Source organism: Rosa rugosa, chromosome 1 (genome assembly GCF_958449725.1).
Source record: "Rosa rugosa chromosome 1, drRosRugo1.1, whole genome shotgun sequence".
NCBI classification, from domain to species: domain Eukaryota; kingdom Viridiplantae; phylum Streptophyta; class Magnoliopsida; order Rosales; family Rosaceae; genus Rosa; species Rosa rugosa.
Window position 1 is genome coordinate 72,394,643 of NC_084820.1, and position 21,559 is coordinate 72,416,201.

At 38.6% G+C, this 21,559-nt stretch overlaps 1 protein-coding gene and 1 long non-coding RNA gene across 2 annotated transcripts; one reads left to right on the forward strand and one right to left on the reverse strand.

Moving 5' to 3' along the window:
- Window positions 1-946: 946 nt before the first annotated feature.
- LOC133726766 (truncated transcription factor CAULIFLOWER A-like) lies at window positions 947-13,400 on the reverse strand. Its single transcript, XM_062154378.1, has 7 exons — window positions 12,821-13,400; window positions 5,119-5,188; window positions 3,343-3,407; window positions 3,143-3,242; window positions 2,252-2,293; window positions 1,574-1,615; window positions 947-1,362 (listed from the first exon to the last, which is right to left on the reverse strand). Exons 1-7 carry the CDS (start codon window positions 13,003-13,005, stop codon window positions 1,195-1,197), a joined length of 672 nt encoding a protein of 223 aa, XP_062010362.1. The 5' UTR covers window positions 13,006-13,400; the 3' UTR covers window positions 947-1,194.
- On the forward strand, window positions 3,648-5,147 carry LOC133726770 (uncharacterized). The gene is made up of 3 exons (XR_009854925.1): window positions 3,648-4,065; window positions 4,901-4,942; window positions 5,017-5,147. It is a non-coding gene; the product is annotated as an uncharacterized LOC133726770 (long non-coding RNA).
- Window positions 13,401-21,559: the final 8,159 nt, after the last annotated feature.

Here is a 21,559-nt window from a genome sequence, read left to right on the forward strand (position 1 = left end):
GACTAGATTATAAATTGGGATGACCTCATTTTACTAAAAAAAAAAAAAAGTCTAAATTATACTCTCATGTATTTTATTGTTTTTAATTTGTATACTTCAAAATTATAAGTTTATTGGTTATATTACTAATTCAAGTGTACTTAAAATTTATATTTGAGACAAAAAAATAATTTTAATGAGTAGATTGAAGAAATTTTACAATATTGTTGTTAGGCTCTATTAAATTATTGCAATGAATAAAAACAGTAAAACATTATTGTAACGGTCCTTTTTGTATTATCTTTGTTGTTTTTTGGCTCTCTGGCTTGGTTCCTATGTTCTATAGTTATGTTTGCTTGATATATCATATCACAGGGCCCTTCTAATGAGGGAACCCTTTTTTTTTAAGGGATCGCTCATTAGACATATTTTTCGATCACATATTCACATCTTAACCGTTCAGTTTTTAAGTATATATGAGTAGATCATCTCTGCAAATTTTCAGCCAAATTGATAATCATTAAGGCATTCATAACTGCGATTTACAATTATGAACACGAACGGTTCATGTTGGAAAGATTCGGTTCTTCCATTGATTTAATCTAATTCGATATCTTAACGATCATGAAATTGGCTGAAAATTTACAGAAATGATCTATATATTAGGACTCAAAAATTGAACGGTCGAGATGCCGAAATACAATCGGACAGTGAGTCCCATAAGGGATCCCTTAAAATGGCCAAAAATAGAGACTCCTTAGTGAAATAGCCCTCTACATATCACTAATCAAATAATAATTATTATAATAAATTATCTCCAATTTATTTCATAAAATTAAAAATTAAAAGAAAAAAAAACATGAAAGAGCCATTGCAAAGCCAACGGTTCTATTTGTAAATCAACCAATAGACTTTTGACCCTCAATTTTGATTTTTGTTATAGACCAATAAGAAGTTGGGAGATGGGTATTGGAAATCATGGGTTTTTTATAATTTAGACTTTAAACTGACCATGGGAGATGGCCTTACATTACAAACATACTCTTCCACATACAAAATACAATTGTGGTTGAAACGGTGCGGTTTGTCCTTGTCTTGACTACTATAGCTACAAGTGTCATTACGAGTTGACGTGGGAAGTATCTGCTTCTGCCACGTCGCATGCAGATGTCCCAGCTACAATACACACATATAAACAAGTACTAGGAATTCGATCTAAAACAAATTAAGCACGGGATGTTTGGTCTGGGCACAACTGCTGTGCTCATCTGCTTCTCCTTCTCGTTCTCCTTCCATTTCCTCATCATCATGATTATCATTAGCAGCAGCAATCGCAGTTGGCTGTTCCGGCTGGTTCGCCTTCTCCACCATCAGTGCTGCAATCTGAAGCCCCACCAAAAAAGGGTGCGTTTAGAGAGAGAAGATTAATATGACCAAACACTCAATTCTCAGTACACCAGTCCTTGCAGTATAGACATATTAGTGAGTCGATTTAGTTGTGCTCCAGTTTCTTTGCTAAATTTTTGCTAGCCTAGCTCATATATATGCAATAAAATTTGTGTTCCTGTAGTAGTAATTAGCAATTGGAATTTACCTCCTTTTCCATGAGATCCTTCTCTTCTCCCAGCTTCTTTCCCTGTTCTTGCATTACAGCCACCAGCAAATACATGTTAGACTAACTTGTATTTATTCATGTACTACTAATAAAACCTCATCCAGAAATCAAACACCCCCCCCCCCCCCCCCCAAAAAAGTTACACCCAAATATGCTGAAAATTGACAAAAGTGGTTGTGTGATGACTGCCTATGGCCAAGCAGCGCAAAATGATGTGGGCAATCTGGTGTTGGGCTTTATAAACGGTAGTTCTTTTTATTCCTCTTCCGATATGAGGTCCTAACAATTTCTGTTTATCTAAAAAACTCCTCCTTGCTGGTTTTGACAGCTACAGCTAAAGAATATTGTGTCCATCGATTAATAAATAAGATCTCCAACAAGGTTAAAAGATACTGTTGCAAACAAACATAATGTTGCACACTTTCTTGAAGGACTATATATAGAACCAACCCCCTTCAAATTTCACCTGAACTTTTACTAGTCATCTTCAGTATAACCAAATTGAGCCTGCATCTAACTAATGAGAAGACTCTTCAAACTCACTTTCCGTCTTACTTGAATACATATGGAGGCAGCTAGCAAGGAAGAAATTACCCATATAAAGATTGATAATATGAAGTTTGATGTTACAAAACTGGCAGAGAGGGGGCCATATACCTTGTCAATGAGAGCTGTTATTGTTTCCGTCATGAGCTGCGTCTGCACCATTTATGTAAATACTAATCACTTGAGATAAATCCAGTATCGCACACTTGCAATACAAGACAGACTAAAGAATTCATAACACACTATTCTGGTCTTGAAGAGTAAAATAGAGACGGAGAGAGAACCCAAAACATACAGACAAAATGAACAAAGGCCATGTACATAATATCCAGATTGCAGATGAGGAGTAAAACATAAGATCAGCTTTGAAAACTTAAAACACTATTGTAACACATACTATGTAGATTGTCATGGTTCAAGGTTTAAAAGTTACACTAGCTTTGAAATTTAACCCTTCTGTCATAAGTTTTACATAAAATGCAGAATGTCAGTTGAAGAGTAAAAGTAACATTACTACATTAGCTTAGATATATAGCCTCTCTCATGAATTCACATACTACTGCTGTTAAATTGAAATAACAGGTTTACAGGGATGAACTACATATTTATTTTTTGTGCAATCTGAACTGCACCAAAAACTATTAAGAAGTTTGTAAATATCATCATGAAATTCAACAAAGAATCAGAAATATTAAACCACCTTAAAATTCATCGTTAAAAAACCTTAGTGGAATATAGCTGTCTATACTGTTTGGTTGTCTAGACTCTAGATCATGTCAATTGCTTTTTCTTACCTTCCCAAAATCATGAAACTGTACTGATAGTATATCTATAGGATCTTAATTCTTGTTATTAGTCAGATTTTGTGTGTATTAACTGATACACACACAGAAATTCTTCTACTTGTACAATAAACAATAGAACAAACTTGACACTGAAATCTATCGACCTGAGGACATAAACCGAACAGAACAGTATAATATTATAAACAATTTAAACAACCTTTCTTGATCTTGTTTGTCTTAATATAGCATCCAGTTGCTTCTCAAGTTGAGTGAGCTCTGTCAAATCCAGATTTTCAATGTTCTGTGCTTCTAGTTCACTGCAAACACAGAATTACCAAATCCCAATCAGTGCAATCAGGCACATGGATCATCCAAACGTATAATTAACTACTGCCTGTTCATAACAAGCTCAGTTACCTTTGAATCATTTTCAGGGATTTCTTAGCGCATGTGCCATTACCAGTCAATTCCAAATTATGCTTCTGCAGGCAGAAATCAACAAATTCAAGTGTAAGAACTAACCCGAGACAGTGTGATAAAGGAATGACAACTTCTTACTACATAACCTAAAGTGAAATACACATATTTTCAGTTTAACCCAACTAGCACAGAGCAACTCCAACAACGTAGCTGACAAGGTATTGACTAGATTCTGATCTGATCAGAAGTAGAGGTAGCTGGACAAGGGAAGGACCCATCTACAAACTTGAAGAGTTTGTTACCGTGAAGATAGGATTCAATTTGGTGGAGACCAAAGCAGAAAATTATCATCATTCAGTTTGACAGTGACAAAATGATAGATAGGTGTAGTGGGAACTGATGGCATGGATACAGATGAAGGTGCAGCGGAGGATGTCATGGCGGCTGTTTCAAGAAATTTGGAAATTGGGAAGAGAACACAGTGGGCTAAGGCTAAGAATTTGGGGATTGAGTGTTTTGAGTTTCTGTGTTTGTTAATTGATAGGAAGGGGAAGGGGAAGGGGAAGAGGAAGAGGCCAAGCAATTGGCCCAGAGCCTGGGTTTGATTAGCAGCAATTTGAAGATGGCAAGAAAAAGAAGAAGAGCTAGAGCCAGAGAAGAATCTCTGCTCTGATACCATAGAAGGTTATAGAATTTGCTGTGTATTCTTCTCATTGAGAGGTAAGCATTATATACACAAAGGATTACTAAACTACAACTATTTAGATCCTTAGTCAAAGCTATTTAGTTCTTTGGCCTAAGCAATTACAATGAATTAGCTATTTAGATTCTTAGTCTAGGACTCTAGGCAATTACATAATGAAGAGGAAGTTGAGATCGAGCAATTAGGGAAAACATTGAACAAAGAATTTTCACCAGCTAAATGGTGAATTGAAATATTGGTAGCTAATGGTCACCCAACTAGCACTTGTAGAGCATCTCCAACAGTGTTGGTCTTCATTAGCTAAATGGTGAAAATGTGAAATATGGCTAGATAGTTTGTAGAACTACCAACTTATAGAGTTCTACTTTAGCAGTGTTTTCAACTTTTACAACAAGTCGAAATTGAAAAAATCGAAAAAAGAACAAAAAATCAACAAAGAAACTAGCTTCGCCTCACGTCCCTAGCCAATTATGGCCGTCAGTTTTGCTAAAAGTGAAATTTTGCTTTACTGTAGGTAGTCTTCTTGTTTTCTTTTTCTTCAAAATAAAATTCAATGGGGGATGAGTCGGGTTTAGGCTATTTATCTGTTTATTGAAAAAATATAATCTTTTAGAGCCATAAATCGCTTCAAAACTAGCAAAATATGAACTTTGGCTAGCATCTCAATTTTGACTAGTCTGTTGGAGATACAGTCTGTTTGACTAGTCTATTTTATAGTCATTTGTTGTCAACTCTTTTTGTTATAATGGTCATTAGTCTAGAATCTTTACTACAGAATTACAGATTTATAGTATAGCTATATAGTTGACCGCTTAGGCATTATCAGTTTCTTACATATGTTTCTGTGTACAGTATAAGGTTCCTAGCTGACAATGATAAAACAAGCACAGAAACGTAAGCCTTTTGGCCTCACTTTCTTTTCTTTCTTTCCTTTTTTCTGTCTCTAACAAGCCTACTTTTCATTTCAGTTGTAAAGAGATAATGAACACTATTTGTATTGTAAAGTACAAGATTTTATATGCAATACTATGGCTATGCGAAAGTTGTGCAAGGCCAAAACGCTGACTAACCTTGGCATTCTTGGGAGCAGCAACTTCTTCCTCATTATGTATCTGGTAACGCTCAAGAACATTTCCTAAACTGAAGCAGAAGAGAAGTTTGTTAGAAGAAGTACAGAAATGAAAAATGTGGCCACCTATGATAGGCTCGTACTAATTAGTGTTATTTTATGACTGTATTTATCTGAAGCATACATGAAAAGGAAGTGGAATTTTAAGTCACACAAACATATACTGCTATTTTGTGAAAATTTTATCAAAGCATACAAAAGCAATACAATCTAGTTTAGTTCTAAACTTCTAAATAAACACTCAGTGGGAAAAGAAAGATGGTCTATCAGCTCCTATAGAGAGAGTAAAATGTTTCCTCCTATACCAATTAACTGGCGTGATTATTTTTTTGGTTTTCTTCTTGCCTAATAAGCATTCTTCCTTGCTAGTGTCAAACTGAGTTCGACCTGTAAAGAAGAATAACTCTCTACTTAAACATATGAGTAGTCAATATTGCATGATAAGAAGTTAAAAGATAGAAGTTTAGGCCAAAGTGGAAGTCAGATCCTTAAATTATACATGCATACAGTTACAGAAGTACTAACTTGAGGGAGCAAAAGTCTCATTCATCCTGGTCGAGTAATGCAGGGATGATATTTCAATCCATGGGAATGCAGGGATTTAATATTTGGCTTTATATGAGAAAAGAGTGGAGACAAGATTTATTTGAAAGTGACTCTTGGCAAGCCATAAAGCCTATGATGTGATATGGAAATCATATGATCCAGCTTCTATCATATACTAAAAAATAGACTCCTTTTTTAAGATATGGATTTTCATGCACGACTCTATTGTGCAAATTAAGGCCAGCCAACTCATGGACCATCCTGTCCCCCACAAGCATGCTCTTAGAGAGATTTTTAGATAGGGCAGCCGTACCACATGGCGGTAGAGCTGGCCAATCAGGATCTTACAAATTGATGTTTTGGGTATATTGCTTTATTAAAAGAGAGCTATTTCGAGATATGCAAAGTTTTTTCTTAATTTTGATTGGCTGCCCTACCGCCACGTGGTAGGGCAGTCCTTACCTAAGAAGTTCTCTTGTTCTGATCTTAATTGTGACATTGAGAATCACAATGCAAAAGAGAGTTTAGAGTAGCATCTAGTAAGTTCTATCCCACAGACAGTTATAATGGTGTTGGAGCTTGACTTTAGGACTACATGACCTTGCGGTACTTATGCACAAGTGCAAGGGATTTACAATGCCGATATGTACTTCTATCCACAGGATGGACGGTTGGATAACATCTAGTACACTTTTTTGTTATTAAAAAAAGGTTGACTACAAATATCAAAGGCTGAGATCACCTAATAAGTGTTTGGTCACTTACACTGTCGGGACACGAAAGAATTTTCGGTACAAAATATGGTTGATTGATGCTTAGGTTAACTGAGAAGGTACAAGGTTGACGCTATCTTAAAAACTATCTTATGCCGTACGAGATAGCGTCAACCTTATAATTGAGAAGGTTTTCTACTTTACATATCAATAATTTCCGCCTTGTAAATGGATAAAGTGAATTTCACACCCGTAAATGGTTAAGTTACACAACTAGTACAAAGATTAGGTCGCTTCTAAAAAACTCGCCTATTAGATAAGTGATATTCTTTCTTCTTGAGGAGGTTTATGCATGACTCAAACTGAGCCACTATAATAATATCTACCTTTTTGAGTTTCGAACTAATCTCAATGTCCAAATAGGTAGGTAGACTCGAAATCTCAAGCATTTCACGGGGCTCTAATACTTGTGTCAGTTGTGTGGGAAAATTGATCGAAAGATAAAACTATCTAGCTTCTTGGACACTCATATTTTGCAATCCTCTCCCAACTGGCGAGTATGGTAAAACGGTAAACATCTATTGAGGATGTGTGCGAAAACTTATTACGACCAAAAATTTTCACAACAATGAAGTGTTTGATTATGTCATATCAATTTTTCTTTAAAGACGAGATTTCCTAAATATGAAAAATATAAGCTTAAAGAAAACAAAAAATTCTAAATTCATCATATACACTGGACAGTGCAACCTCTCTATATATTATCCTCAATATAAAGATGGGCTTTCCAATAACTCAGCCTCCTAGTTCATATGAGATATTGGTCATCGTCACAAAGTCAATACATGACATATGCTTCAAAAAGAAAGGTGGGAAACTGGGAATCCCACCTTGTTTTTTTTTTTTTTTTTTTTTCGATGACAGGGAATCACACCTTGTGCTCACTGGGGTATGTGACGCTTTGGTGTCTACCCAGCCTGTCTTTCACTCTCTCCCTTATAAAATTCTTTATAAAACAGTACAATCGTCTCTTTCTCAGGGTTTATGGTACTTCCCCTGCAACTAGGTTTATCTACGGTTTCGGGATTACCCTCTTGAAACTAAAGAAATCTCTTTCATTTGGAACACAACTATATTCTTTTACTCGCACAAAAAAAAAAAATCTATATTTTTGCCTCCTAGGCATTCATCTGATTCCCAATTATGTCTACTCGATTCACTTTGCTGGTGTTTTCTAGTTGGTGAGACTAGACGAACCGAGTGTCTTTCTCCTATCACTTTTTTTTAATTCTAATTTCCTATGAGAAAAAATAATGTAACTTCCTAACAATACTAATTTCTCCATTAGCTACTCAGTTCTTTGTTTCTTTCTTTTCTTTTCTTTCTGTGTCCTTTTTTGTAGTCTGATGTCAGTAAACGGTGACCTTGTGCCTCTTGCTACTCTTAAATAAGATTTTCTTCTTATTTTGATTCAAATTGTCTGACTTTAGGAAATTTAGACATACCTCCGCACTTCATAATTTTGAACAAAATCTTCTGTTTCTTCTGCAATAAGAATTTGACACAAAAATTCTTGTATCATATAGTGGCGAATGTGCAGTATTCTGTAAATTTGCCCGAGCTTCCAAAAAAAAAAAAAAAATTGACCATGGTGTAATCGGACATTCAATCTAATAAAGAACTAAACAAACACATTCCTCAGATACATTTATTACCGTTCAAGTCTAAAATGGTTAAAACGTCAAAATGGCTTGGTAAATATAGTCTTAATTATATAACATGTAAAGTCAAGGCAATGATTGACTCCAATGGTACACACGGTGGTCCGGGTTAATATTATCAGTATAATATGTACTTATTGCTGATTGATTCCCTTAATTTGATTTTTTTTTTTTATCCCCTACAATGATCCCTACCAAATTCGAGTGATCTTATTGCTCTAGACCACCACATGACAATGTCACGTGATAGTCTGGGACTATAGAATAGTTATTTCCAATAAAGCTTATGCAAACTCCAAGAATAGAAAACTCACACATCAACATTAAGTCTAGTCAAAGTCAGGTAAACCATGCTACGTCATACAAGCTTAATGTCTTACATGATAATAAATTACTCGAAGGAGATAACTCTAATCTTTCATCTTTGATTCGGCTATTTCGCAACTAATCGAAAGATTTCCATAACTCTGCCACTAACTTCAAGTTTCAAAAGTAACTACTCAACTCCAATGGGTATATATCCTAGTGTGGTTACTGCTTGACAATTGGGTATAGATAATGCTCTCTTAGGTGTCATTTAGTTCGCCGATTTGAGGGATTGGGTAAGGAAAATTATTCATTTCCTGTGTTTGATAAGCATAAGGAAATGAACAAGTTCCCCAAATGAAATGAAAAAATGGGTGAAAGTGAATCCTCCCATACCCGCAAGGGACTCATTTCCACCCACTCCTTTCTTGTATTAGTTACTCATTTGTGTTGTTTCCTTGCATTAATTACAAACTTTCCAAAACAAGTTTTCTGATGTTACAAAGACCGAAACAAAACGTGCATGGTAATTTTAATCTCCATTCTCATAAAAACACAAAGGAATTACTTTCCTTTTTGCAAAGCAAACAAAGCATAAGTGGGAAGTCAAGCTCTAAACCCTATGAGTAAGAGTTTAGGGTTAAGAGGAAGCTCTTGTTGAGGTGTAGATTCAACAAAAGAAGGGTTGGATTGTGGCAAATCTCAGGCAGAGATTTAGGGTTAAGTCACTTAATTAAGTGAAAGTTTTCCCTAACTTAACCCTAAATCCACACCTTAGCTTGAGCTTGCCAAGTTTAGGGTTAAGAGGAAGCTCAGACTGAGGTGTAGGAAGGTTAAACCCTAAACCTCATGTAAACTCTATTCTCAGAGGGAAGCCTGCACCCTCAATGAATTGGGTACTAAGTGAGACAAAAGGGTTGTAAGACTCTCCATTCTTATCCAAACCGAACTAGTCCAGATATAGTGAGCATGTTTATACTATACATATTAAGCATAAACACCAGAAGAACATTTCAAATCAGCAAATTGGAGCCTGCCGCCGACTTATCGGGAAACACTCCGAAGCCATCGCGGCAGGGTGAACCTGATTGCCGCGGCCATTCCTACCAGAGTTTCCCACGGTGGTCGGCATGGCATAACCATATACTCATCTTCCTATAATGGAGAGACTAACATTCCCACATCGAAACCAAGGGAACGCAACTCCTAAGATCTACTACATAAGGACTCACATGCTTCCAAATCAAGCAAGTCCAATACTATACTCTTCTGTACCGTTATTTTGTCAACATCCAGCATCGATGCTGACTTAGGCATCGAAGAATTATAGACAGGGATTCCTCTAACCTATTCTCATTTTTGAGAGGTATTGGGACTCAGAGGACACGACTTATCAGTGACTACATAACTATCAGTGATTCTCAGACTTTCACTCGCCTTAGTGGAACCACAGAAAAACATTGGCGCTAGAATGAAGGTCTCAGGTGAACATCACCACGGCTCACCAATATGACGGAAGGCAACAATAGCGTCAACGGTATTAACACACCTAGGGAGATGAAAAACGAACTCTAGACTTCTTCTCCCCAAGCAGCTACGGTTCTATTGTGGCCACCGACTCATCTGAAAGGCCTGTTAACGACCCAGTGGCAGCGATCGAACTCAAAGCGAGACATTAAAAGAACAGGCCGTTCCGAAGCACGCCGCGACACTTGCTGCCCAAAATCAGCTTGCCGAGATTGAAGCGGAGAATCACATGCTCCAAGCAACATTCCAGCAGCGGTTAGACAGTAATTCTACATTGGAACGTGCAATTCAATTCACTGTCCTTTCCACACATGCTTATTTACTACCTCTATACACCAGCGACAAAACCATTTTTACAGTCGTCAACAAAGCCTTCAGCGGATGACAACTAAATCTATGAGCACCACTGAAGTCCTCTAAGAAAAGCTCGCTAGATGAAACTCATATCGGTAGTGGTTTTCTACCTCTATACACCAGCAACAAAACCATTTTTACAGTCGTCAACAAAGCCTTCTGCGGATGACAACTAAATCTATGAGCACCACTAAAGTCCTCTAAGAAAAGCTCGCTACATGAAACTCATATCGGTAGTGGTTTTATAGAACTCCACTGGACCATAACATAGAAAACAGTAGTCAAACACGATGCACCTTGTCAAAGGCTGCTACCCACACTACCCACAGCCCAGGCGGGCGTGATATCTTTCCATGAATGACGCTCGATGTCATCAACTGAAGTTGAAACACGATATGACCAACAAAAAATGGGTCGTTACCGCCGCCCATATCTGTAGTAGAGCTATACCGCCATTGCAGATGAGTGCGCGCACTAAAGGCTCCTCGGAGCGACTTGATGACACCGACTACAGGTAAACGCAACACCATGCGCCATTGTTGAAGCCACTCCTCCCTACACTGACCTCTAGCTAGGGTTTAAGAGGGAGCAATTGCTTATTAGACTAATAGCATACTTATATAATTAATGTATTGTCATGTTTTATTTGGTCTTTCTCGAAATAAACACAATATTACTACAAAATTGAAAAGAACTCCAATTTAAATCTCTGAAATCGACGGTTTGGACTTGAATCAACTGTTAGCTGTTTTTCATTTGTATCAATATAGAATTTACTATGCTCTAGTATGCCATCTTCGATCTTCACCCTTCATAAGCAAATCATTTTAACCGATTGGTTTTATAGATTTAGTTATTTTTCCCTCTTTTTGGCCAAGGAATAATTGACTTTTCTATAACAAAGGTCAAAACACAATGAACTAAAGGGCACTCTCCTTTTTTTTCTTTCTTCCGTGAAGGAAATGGTAGCTAGATTCACTTTTTGTATTTCCAACTTATGACCTACTTGGATCGACCATAATTGGCAAATTTGACCATGCAAACATGCTTTTCCCAAACCCATGTATTAGATTTTGATGTTCTTTTTTGTTTCCGGGTTTTCTTCAGCTTCGAGAATAGTTTTAGATGCTTGCTGGAGAAGCATCTACTTGGGTGTTTTCCTAGGAGGTGAATGTATATGTTTTTAATGAAATAATCTGTTTCTAAGAAATGTGTCTATGAGGAGAAACATTTCAAGCAGAAGCACTTCCATGCAGTCATCAAGCAGTACTGCTCTAGCAAGTAACTTATCAGATCCTTCCTTCTCACGGAGGTGTAATTTTGATCACAAGTCACAAAACATATATTATTATGATTCTTCTTTCCTACTGCTAGTTGTATGATTATGTATTTATCGCTCTCATTATATGTTAGTAACATGGAGTTAGAAATAATTACTCGAACTCATATATAATCGTGTTAGTATCAATATTTGACACACTTAAGATACTGCTAACGGTTTATTAAAAATAAGACACATATCAGTGTCCATCGGTTTCGGCCAGCCATGCATGGATGCCTCCTCTCCTAAGCTCGGGTAAATAACTATCCTTTCTAGGGAATATTGGGAGCAGAAGAAAAAGAAAGAAAGAAAGGGAATATCGGTAAGCACTATATTCGCCACCTTCACTATCTTATAGAAAGTCTAACCTACACAGTCTATCGTACCAACTTCATTCCGGCCCCCACCCCCAAGGCCACCGCTCGAGATCGATATGGATGTTCTAGCTATATATGTGTGTCGTAATCTGCCAACACTACACTGACATGCAACGTTATTAAAGAAGACGACGGTTTCTGCTACTTAACCAATAAGCCACAAAAGAAGATACATCTTATATTCCACCAAAGAAAAGTGAAGTGCATGCACATATAATAAAAAAAAATCATTAATTATTTAGAATACATTCGTATAGATGATCATCTTGGACATGAAGTACACAAGAGCCTCGATAGCTCTAGCTAAAATGGTTCATGCTCTATCAACGGTAATTGACGAGAGAGCTAGCGCCAGTATCTCTGATTTATTCCACAAACATAGCAGCAGAACATGAAGATAATCTAGCCAACTGCAGAATATGAAGAAATTCTAGGCAGCAGCTGATCATTATATCATCGAAATTAAGCTGCCTAGCCAATTAGATAGATAATGCAAAAAAAATTTGAGGAAAAAAAAAAAAAAAACAATCCGATTTAATTAAGATTTCATGTATATCTTGTAAATCAACGGTTGACCAACGTACAGTAAGTATATAAGAGATACATACAATAGCAGGCAACGCTGGTTGGCCAACTAGCTAGCTCGATCTTTCTTAGTGACTAGATATTTATTGCATAGAATATAGAAAAGTATTAACCAAGCGGTTGAAAGTAAAAAGGGAAACATAGCAATACTCGCTAGCCGCGAAATTTAAGAAAGAGAGATCGGACGGCGTACCTATCGCCGCTACAGAACTCGTAGAGCCTCCCTTTGGCGGAGAAGATGATGAGCCCAACCTCGACGCCGCACAGCACGGAGAGCTCGCGAGCCTTCTTCATCAGCCCAGTCCTTCTCTTGGAGAAAGTCACTTGGCGCCTGATCTTGTCCTCGATTCGCTTCAGTTGCACCTTCCCTCTACCCATTTCCGCTGCTTGGGCGAATCGTAATTAGTCAAAAACCCTAACCGTAGTGACAGTGAGTTTAGAGGAGGCGAGAATCTGAGAGAAATAAGATCAAAGAGGGGGTTTTGTAAGCGGAATCGCCACCAGGAACTCGGTCGTGATATGGATGGCTGGGGCGGTCAGTCGGTGACTCTGAGCTGGATATTACGGACACTGCTCTCTCTTTGTTTAACCCCTTCCCTATTTCCGTGTCTGGAATATACGGTGCGTCTCTCTCTCCGCCACGTGTGCTCATCATACTACTCAATCCCCCTCCTCCCTAATGAAGACAAAGAAATTAACCGCGCCCATCGATTGAAATGACCTCTCTCTATCTCTCACCTCCGTCTGTTGCAAAATCGAACAGAGAGAAAGGAAAAAGAGGAAAGTCTTTGGAGTAATAAATCTAAAATCTAATGGGTACACACTAATTAAAGAAATTTTACTGATACACGATGATGATGGATTGGGATATGCGTCGTAAGATATTTTTTTCGGGTTGCCACGTCAGCAGTAAGTACTACTGGCAGGTGTGAGTTGGGTTAGTGGATGAGGAAAGCCCAAAAAGAGGTTTTGGTATCATTGGATTGGATTGGAATAGAAATATATATATATATATGGAATGCAGTACTGGTTTGGTTTTATTTATTTATTTAGCAAAAACCTAATAATTCTCGTTTTTGCTATAAATAGCATCATTTCCTCTGAGTGCGCCGCTGTGCTTACGGTTTAATGTAGAATTTGGGGGACCCAGGAGATGCCTTAAGTGGGGGGTGATTGTGTACGTGTCAAGATTGTTTTCCTTTTCCTTTTGCTTTTTGAGTTTAGAAACTTAGAAGTTCGAACTTTGATGTCCCATCGTCGGTCCAAAAAAATGTCCCACGTCTGTCTTTCCCGTAATGGTAAAATATTTGCAAGTTGTATCCTCTTCTCAAGTTTGGCGGTCGAGGTCGAGAACTAGTAGGAGTGGTTGATCTCTGGCCTCTCACGTGAGAGAAGTGACTGTTTTGTCCTTCCCATCCATCCTGACCGCGAGACCCTGTGGACTGTGGAGAGAGTATCTGATACGCATACGATCATCCATCGCCCACAATATCTTTTCCTGCTTTATGACGCTTCCAAGATAGTCTCGGGGTCCACTCACAATGGGCCACGAGTACCACAGGCTTTCTTTCGTTTATGGATCGGATCAAAATCGAATCACGTCGGCGGCTCAGCTGACCACAGGCCCAGTTTCCTACAAGACACACGGTGCATACCTTGACACCTTTCCCTCATCTCTGTCACACTTCAACACGTCACACGAAGAATTCCAAAGTGACACGCTATGAATCATTACTACTGTAATTTTGCGGTCCGTAGTTCGATGGGCTAAGCAAATCCTCAGCCCATGGGCTGTCCCAACCGGTTGGATCTTGCATGTGGCGAGTGGCGACCAAGTTGCCATAAAAGGCTGCTGGCTCTCAACGGAGAGTATTTTGATTCTATCTCACTTCAAAGTTTGCATCAATGTAGAACCTCCTTGATAACGAGAAGAGAGAAAACCCTAAAGAGAGAAAAACTAGAGGGACGCCGTTGTTAGTGTGCGCGCCTGTCCAGCTACGCCTCAATGCTGACACGGGGTCGTGTCAGCCTCGTCGGCGCACGATGCGTGCGGCCGAACGGGCTGTGGTGTTTCGTCTCTCTCGGTGGAAGGAGGTGGCCGCATCTAGAACTGAGGCGTGGCTGAAGGCTGAGATGGGAGGGGAGCTGTTTTTCTGATGGGTCGGAGCGGCGTTGTGGGTTGGTCAGTGGAGGCGGGTCGGGACCGAAGGCCTGATCTAGGCTGGATGTTGGGTTTGGGCTCAATTCTTGGGCCCTGCCCTAGTTGCTTTTTTTCTTTATACTCGTTATTTATTTATGTTGTTTAGTTTGGTAGCACTTTTTGCAAGTAATAAGTCCCTACATTTGTTGTGTTGGCTTAGTCAGGTTATGTGTCTGTGTATGCACTCAAAGTGCCTTGTCTACTCTAGGTAGGTGGCGAGTTCCTTACTTCGTTAAATGATCGCTATCGCCTAGTGGCAGGGTGAAGCTAAGTGTTGTCGGATTTATCCTTCGGCAACATATAATATGAAAGCTGTGTTTTTGGTAATTATGCTACATTGTAATCGGGTTACATATTGAGTTATCTTTTCGTTATATGTCACCGTTATGTTAAAGCGAATAGAGTAGCCAGTAGAGCACTTTTTGCTAGTTGGTGCCTGGTTGAATACATTTATTCAGTAGAGACTCCTGATATCATTTCAGGACGTTCTCTAGATGCTTATTGTAATAAGGGGTTTAAGCTCAATGTCCCATCTTTGTATTCAATAGTTTTATTAATTAAGATTTGAGGACAACCGCATCAGCCTTTCATTTAAAAATAATAATTTGCATCAATGTAGAAATGTCACGTATGGGATGCAAATATAATTGATGACGAAGAGGAAAAATAGTTGTAGAGGAAGATAGTGCAAATGGAAATAGTACTAAATTGAATTACCTCCTACTCGCACCAAAAAAAAAAATTATGAATTGGCCTTTTAAAATCCAGCTTCACATAAAATTTGATATACTTTGTTTACTAATAATATATAACTTGTGATTTATTTTCATTAATTAAATTTTTTTTTTCGGAAAAAGGATGAACGAATAATATTAATCAATCAATATTTTTTTTTTTAACCAACATATCAATTCGCATTCATCTCAAGCCAGAATGGCACGGATACAACTCTATGGGCAAGTCTAGGACGTGGCATGCTAGCACCACTAGCTCATTAGACAACCAGTGCTCACTTATTCAAAGTGAGCCTATATACTATGAAAGAAAACATAGTAAATAGGCTACTAGCAAAACATAAATAGGTCAAGTACAAAAGACTTAAATCGCCAGGATCCCAAATACGAAACCAGAAATGTGCAGGCCCTATATTAGCCTATATTGCAGCAGCAGAAACCACAGCCCATTAGGTTGGTCCACAAACAGGCCCAATTCCAGAAAGCATTCACATCTATTCTGGGTATCCAAATCCCATTTGAGTTGGGCCATAAAAATGATTTGGGCACCCAACCCAAACTGGGCACCCTTTCACTGTGCACGATCACCCAGATTGGTTCTCCTGCCGCACCATTGCTCCGAGCAACGAGTTTCTCCGTCATCCGGCCATGACCTTTACGACGCGCCTCCTTAAAATTGGGCGCTGCACATTCGTCGTTGCTGCAATCGATAGATAGCACGGAGTCCCTCGACGCCGCCATAATAGAACTGACTCCCAAGCCTGTCTCCACCTCCGATTGGAAATTTGCTCCCAAAACAAGGCATCGAAACACCGTCGAAAGCACATCACCGCCACCCTTCGCGAACGAGAGCTGAACCAGATTCGCACTGCTCTCTGCCGCCCTTAGATCCCTCAAGCCACTTTGTTGTTCACACGCCCCAGAGGTTGTGATTCCAACTACGACCTCACCCGCGCAGCCAAAAGACCTCGAATTCGCTGAAGCCTTTAGTCTGCCTCTACATGGCCGAAGCCTCCATCCTAACCTAGCGAACCTCTCATTCACCGGAAATTCACTTCCAACACGAGTCTTAGAACAAGGAGATCCAAGAACCACAAGGCCTACTGTCGAAGCGGGTTGGATATTGGCAGAGCCACACCAACCTTGGATGGCTGCAACGACGCAACGAGAGACAGAGAGAGCAATCCCGTCGAAGGTTGCTTCTGCTCTCCGTTGATAGGGCCCAAAACCGAGGCGGCTAGGGTTTAGGAGGAGTCGAGACCCCATTCTAAGTTTATTTTTTGTTAATCAATCAATATAGATACAATGAGAAGCTACCAATTAATCTATGTACGTTAGATATCCAAAAGTTATATATATTAGGGCTGGGTTCGGTTCGGTACCGGACCTTGAAGCCCAATACCACCTACTGAACCGAACATTGTTGGTACACAAAATGGGCTACCAATTACTGGCCAAAAAGTAATTGGTAGCCCATTTTGTTCGGTTGGTTGGGCCTCCAACCGACTTTAAGATTGTGCCAGATTTCAGCTCCAGCCCAACTGCAATTGTAAAAGCCCAAACGGCCAAACCTGTCCAGCAAACTCAAACAGCAATAATCATATGAATTTAAAGGCCCAACCATAAGCAAATCTGCAAATGAAAAATAAACAAAGTTCAACACCTCATCTCATCATCACTTCAGTTCAAGCATAAGCAAATAAAGCAATACATCAACTTCAGTTCATCTTCATCTCATCATCACTTCAGTTCAACCATGAGCAAATAAAGCAATACATCAACTTTAGTTCATCTCAATTCTCATCATCACTTCATAGTTCATACAAATTCTGAAATTCTAATTCAAACACTCATAGTTTACACTTCACACAAATGAATGAAAAGATACAATAACTAAGTGAACACTGGGACATGAAAACAAACTGTTGAAGGACTCAAAGTTCATCTCATCCTCACTTTCATATTTGCTTGCTGTCCTCCCTCAAAGACTCACAATTTGTAACTTTCTGCAATCACAATTTAGTTGAAAATAATAAAAATGTTGGCAATAATTCAGACTATTCAGTGAAAACTGAAAAGAATAAAAATGCTGGTAGTTGCTATAAATTCAGTCAATGAAGCATTTTAGGCAGTTTCTGTATATTTTGAGTACTGACATTACTCAAAATTACTAATTCATTTGACATTATTTCCAATTCACAGGTATCAATCCAGGCTATTGTTATGATCTACAAGTTTCCTGATGATCAAATTTATCCTTATTCTCAAGATGAGATGTATCTATTACTCATAAATCAAACCTACCACAATTGCTGCAAATCAAATCTACAAACAATTATCAATTATGCATACTAAGAATTAATGAATTATACCTTCAATTGTGCAGTGACTTTGCCTTCGTCTCCCTCAAAGTCTCAAACAATCAAATACTCAAACTCAGTCCTCGGTCCTCCTGTTCCTACAAGCACAGAAGGGAAACCATGAAAACCCATAACATATTGGTAAAGAAAGAGCAACAAATCACAGGTTCAGAACTCATAGATACCACTTGAGATCAATGGCAACAAGATGCAAAACAACAAAAGCATTAGAGTCTTAGAGATTACTCAATTTAGAACATGAATCGAATGAATCTAGGCGCTTCTAGCTAAAATTGAAACAAAAATCGAATGAGTCTTAGGGAAAACTCACCGGCCGTAGGACACTAGGACATGAATCTCTTATCTCTGGGTTCGATTCTTGGATAGTTCGAACTTTGAACTTCAAAGGGCTGAAGGAGAGGTCGAGAGGCGGAGAGGGTTCGAGTCTGAGAGAGACTGAGAGAGGGCTCGATCTGAATTGAGATACCCCCCTTAGGGTTTGGAAAATTTAAAATCGAACGGTTATAATTTAATATGAAATAAAACTAATAAGGATAAATTTCAGTTTAGTACCCTGTGGTTTGGGGGTAACATCATGTCAGTCCCTGCTCTTTCAATTTGATCAGCAACACCCTTGTGCTTTCAATTTCAATCAGCCGTGCCCAAATTTTACTGTTCCGTCCAATTTGAACGTTAACTTTGACTGGATTGACAAAGTAAAATTTGGACGGAACAGTAAAATTTGGGCACGGCTGATTGAAATTGAAAGCACAGGGGTGTTGCTGATCAAATTGAAAGAGCAGGGACTGACATGATGTTACCCCCAAACCACAGGGTACTAAACTGAAATTAATCCAACTAATAATAATCAACGGTTCAGATCGATAGATATAAAATATATTTAAATAAATAAATAATATATACAATTTACGGTTCTGTACGGAATACCGTATATGTCTAAAAGTCAGTACCAATATATCTCTCTCGGTTCGGTACTACCGTACCAAACTTTCGGTTACCGATATGGTCGGCTACCAACTTTTCCGGTTCGGCTCGGACTCGGTAATTGGTTGGTTTGTCTCGGCTGAAAATGCCAGCCCTAATATATATAATGTCCGTGACATGAAAAAGTAGTTTTGGTACGTCATTGTGTATCGTCATCACTTCTCATACTTTTACCTCTCTTTCTAATCCTATAAACTAATTGTAGTTAACATCACTTTATGTGAGCAGTGGCGGAACTTGAAGGATGCCTTTGAGGGGGCCGAAAAAAAAAATTAAAAAAAAAAGAAATTAGAAAAAAAATTGTCTATAAGCTATCTTTAATGATTTATTCTCCAAATTACATCAAATAAAAGAAAATTCTTCTTTTCAGATTTTCTATTAAAAAAGATAGGATTTATTACATAAAATTAATATATTTACTGTTTAGCATTAGGATTTATTACATAAAATTAATATATTTACTGTTTAGCAATATAGAATACGTATGTTAAGTTGACAAATAGAACAATCAATCAATCAATGTAATACTATTAAAAGTTATTATAATTTACAAAATTAATGTATTTCCTTTTGCACGTTTATCTGCCATAGAAGGAGAGAGTAATTGGGTTTAGGAGAGAGTAATTGGGGGGGGCCGACATTTATGTTTGTGTGATTAACAAACACAAACTAGCCAATTATGCATTCCCAAGTCAGCATCATTTTAACAAATTAAATTTTTTTGGGGGGGCCATGACCCACTCTGGTCTCAACTATGTTCCGCCACTGTATGTGAGCATCAATATAGCTGGAAAAAGCTTGCATTCTAAGTTTCACTAAGTATACCTTATATAGTTATATATGTTCCCGAAAATGTTCTGAAGAGGACGTCCGCACTGTTGCTAAAGTGCGGACGTCGCCGCTGTAGTTCGGCTCGGGGTTCGACGGAGCGGCGGGGCTTGGCGGACGAACGGCAGGGGTCGGATGGAGCGGTCTGCAGTCGGTGGAGTGGCTGGCGACGGGGTTGCAGCTCGCTGCAGAAAACCTGCAGTTGCAGGTCGGGTTGCTGCCCAGAACCTGCAACCCCGACCTCGAACGCTGCCCAGAACCGTCCGAGATGCCTCCGGCCTCCCTCCTGCAAGATGCGCACCGCCTGGAACGCCTTAGCTGCGTCGACGTCCGCACTTTAGCGAAGTGCGGACGTCCTCTTCAGAACCGAACTCTATATGTTCCCTATCTTGCAATTAGCTAATTGGATCATGTCAACTTTGGTTGCAGAAAAGTGCCATGATCGTGATAACTGATAAAAAGTGTGGTGCACCGGCCACTAGCTGGTTGTCCATTTCCATCAATAAAGGAGTATATTCTTTTTTTTTTTTTTTTTTTGAGGTAGGGCCATAACGGCTGCCCTTAAGCCTTAACTATTAATGAAACCATAGAATACACTAGAATGGACATAATACCTAAACCTCAAATTGCAATAAGCCTTAAGAGAACGTTCTGAAATAATATCTAAAGTCTTTACTAATCGTGTGTGAATTAACACGCACTAATTAGCAAAGAGTGCACAACTGGCTACTCCATTTGCTTTACAATTTTGGTGACATACTGGAAAGATAAAGCTCATGAGGAGCCATAATACACTAATAATATCAACTTTCCCACTATGTTGTCGCCGAAAAATAAATCCGGTGACACTTGGTTTCATCCTGCCACTAGGAGGATGCGACTATTTGACGATGTCAGAAACTCGCCGCCATCCTAGGCCAGACACGGCACTAAAGGTGCACGAACCGGGACGGCGTCTACCTCACCCTACCAAGCTAGAGTAGGACATTATTAAGGGCATAAAGCCACCTAAAGCTAAAAGGAAAATAATAAGCATAAAAGCAAAAACATAAAAAATGGGCGTAGGAAGAAACTCTTGGCCCGAGAACCGTAAGGCCCAACTGAAGGCCCACACGCAGTCAGTCACGGCCGGAAATGTTCTCGCCATCGCACCTCTATCAGAACCCTCTCCACTCCTACCTCCTGGCTGCCAAATCCCGACACCTGACCACCCAAATGTAGATCAGAGATGCCCCGAAAACGATGACAAAATTTTCATTTTTCTATCTGTATTCAAATTAGTTTCTCTTCATTTTATATGTTATTCCAAATTTTGATTAAGGGACGTTACACAAGTTAATTAGTTTCTTTGATAATAAGGTGGGAGGCAAATATATTTTACTATCAGAGTTATTTACGCAAAGTTCTTACATTGAATATAGAAACATTTAATTTGAGAAGTTGAGAATTTAATTTGTGAATATATACATACATATCGTCGGAGATATTAATATATATATATAGGTAGGAAATCCTACATCCCTCAGAGGTGGAGAATACAAATTTATAGGATTCTATTCACTTTAGTAAGAAAGCAAAAGAACAGGAAAAAAAAATATAATAATTAGGAATCTAGATATAATGCTGCACTAGATTTTTCATGCATTACTTCGATCTATAAACTCTTGCAAGAATTATTTCAGCATATATATATATATAGTTATATATAGCCAATGGTTTTCCTCAGAGTGTCTGCTTGATAAATAATTATATAATAATTTACTGAAGTTAAGAGAAATCGATCACCAAATTACACAACAGTACTA

What these genes read in the sequence shown, in the direction of transcription:
- LOC133726766 (XM_062154378.1), bottom strand. Translation starts at nt 13,005, where the DNA reads ATGGGTAGAGGGAAGGTGCAACTGAAGCGAATCGAGGACAAGATCAGG. An exon ending in CTGCTCCCAAGAATGCCAAG is followed by an intron (nt 3,408 to 5,118) that starts GTTAGTCAGCGT and finishes TTCTGCCTGCAG; the next exon opens with AAGCATAATTTGGAATTGAC. An exon ending in TCCCTGAAAATGATTCAAAG is followed by an intron (nt 3,243 to 3,342) that starts GTAACTGAGCTT and finishes CTGTGTTTGCAG; the next exon opens with TGAACTAGAAGCACAGAACA.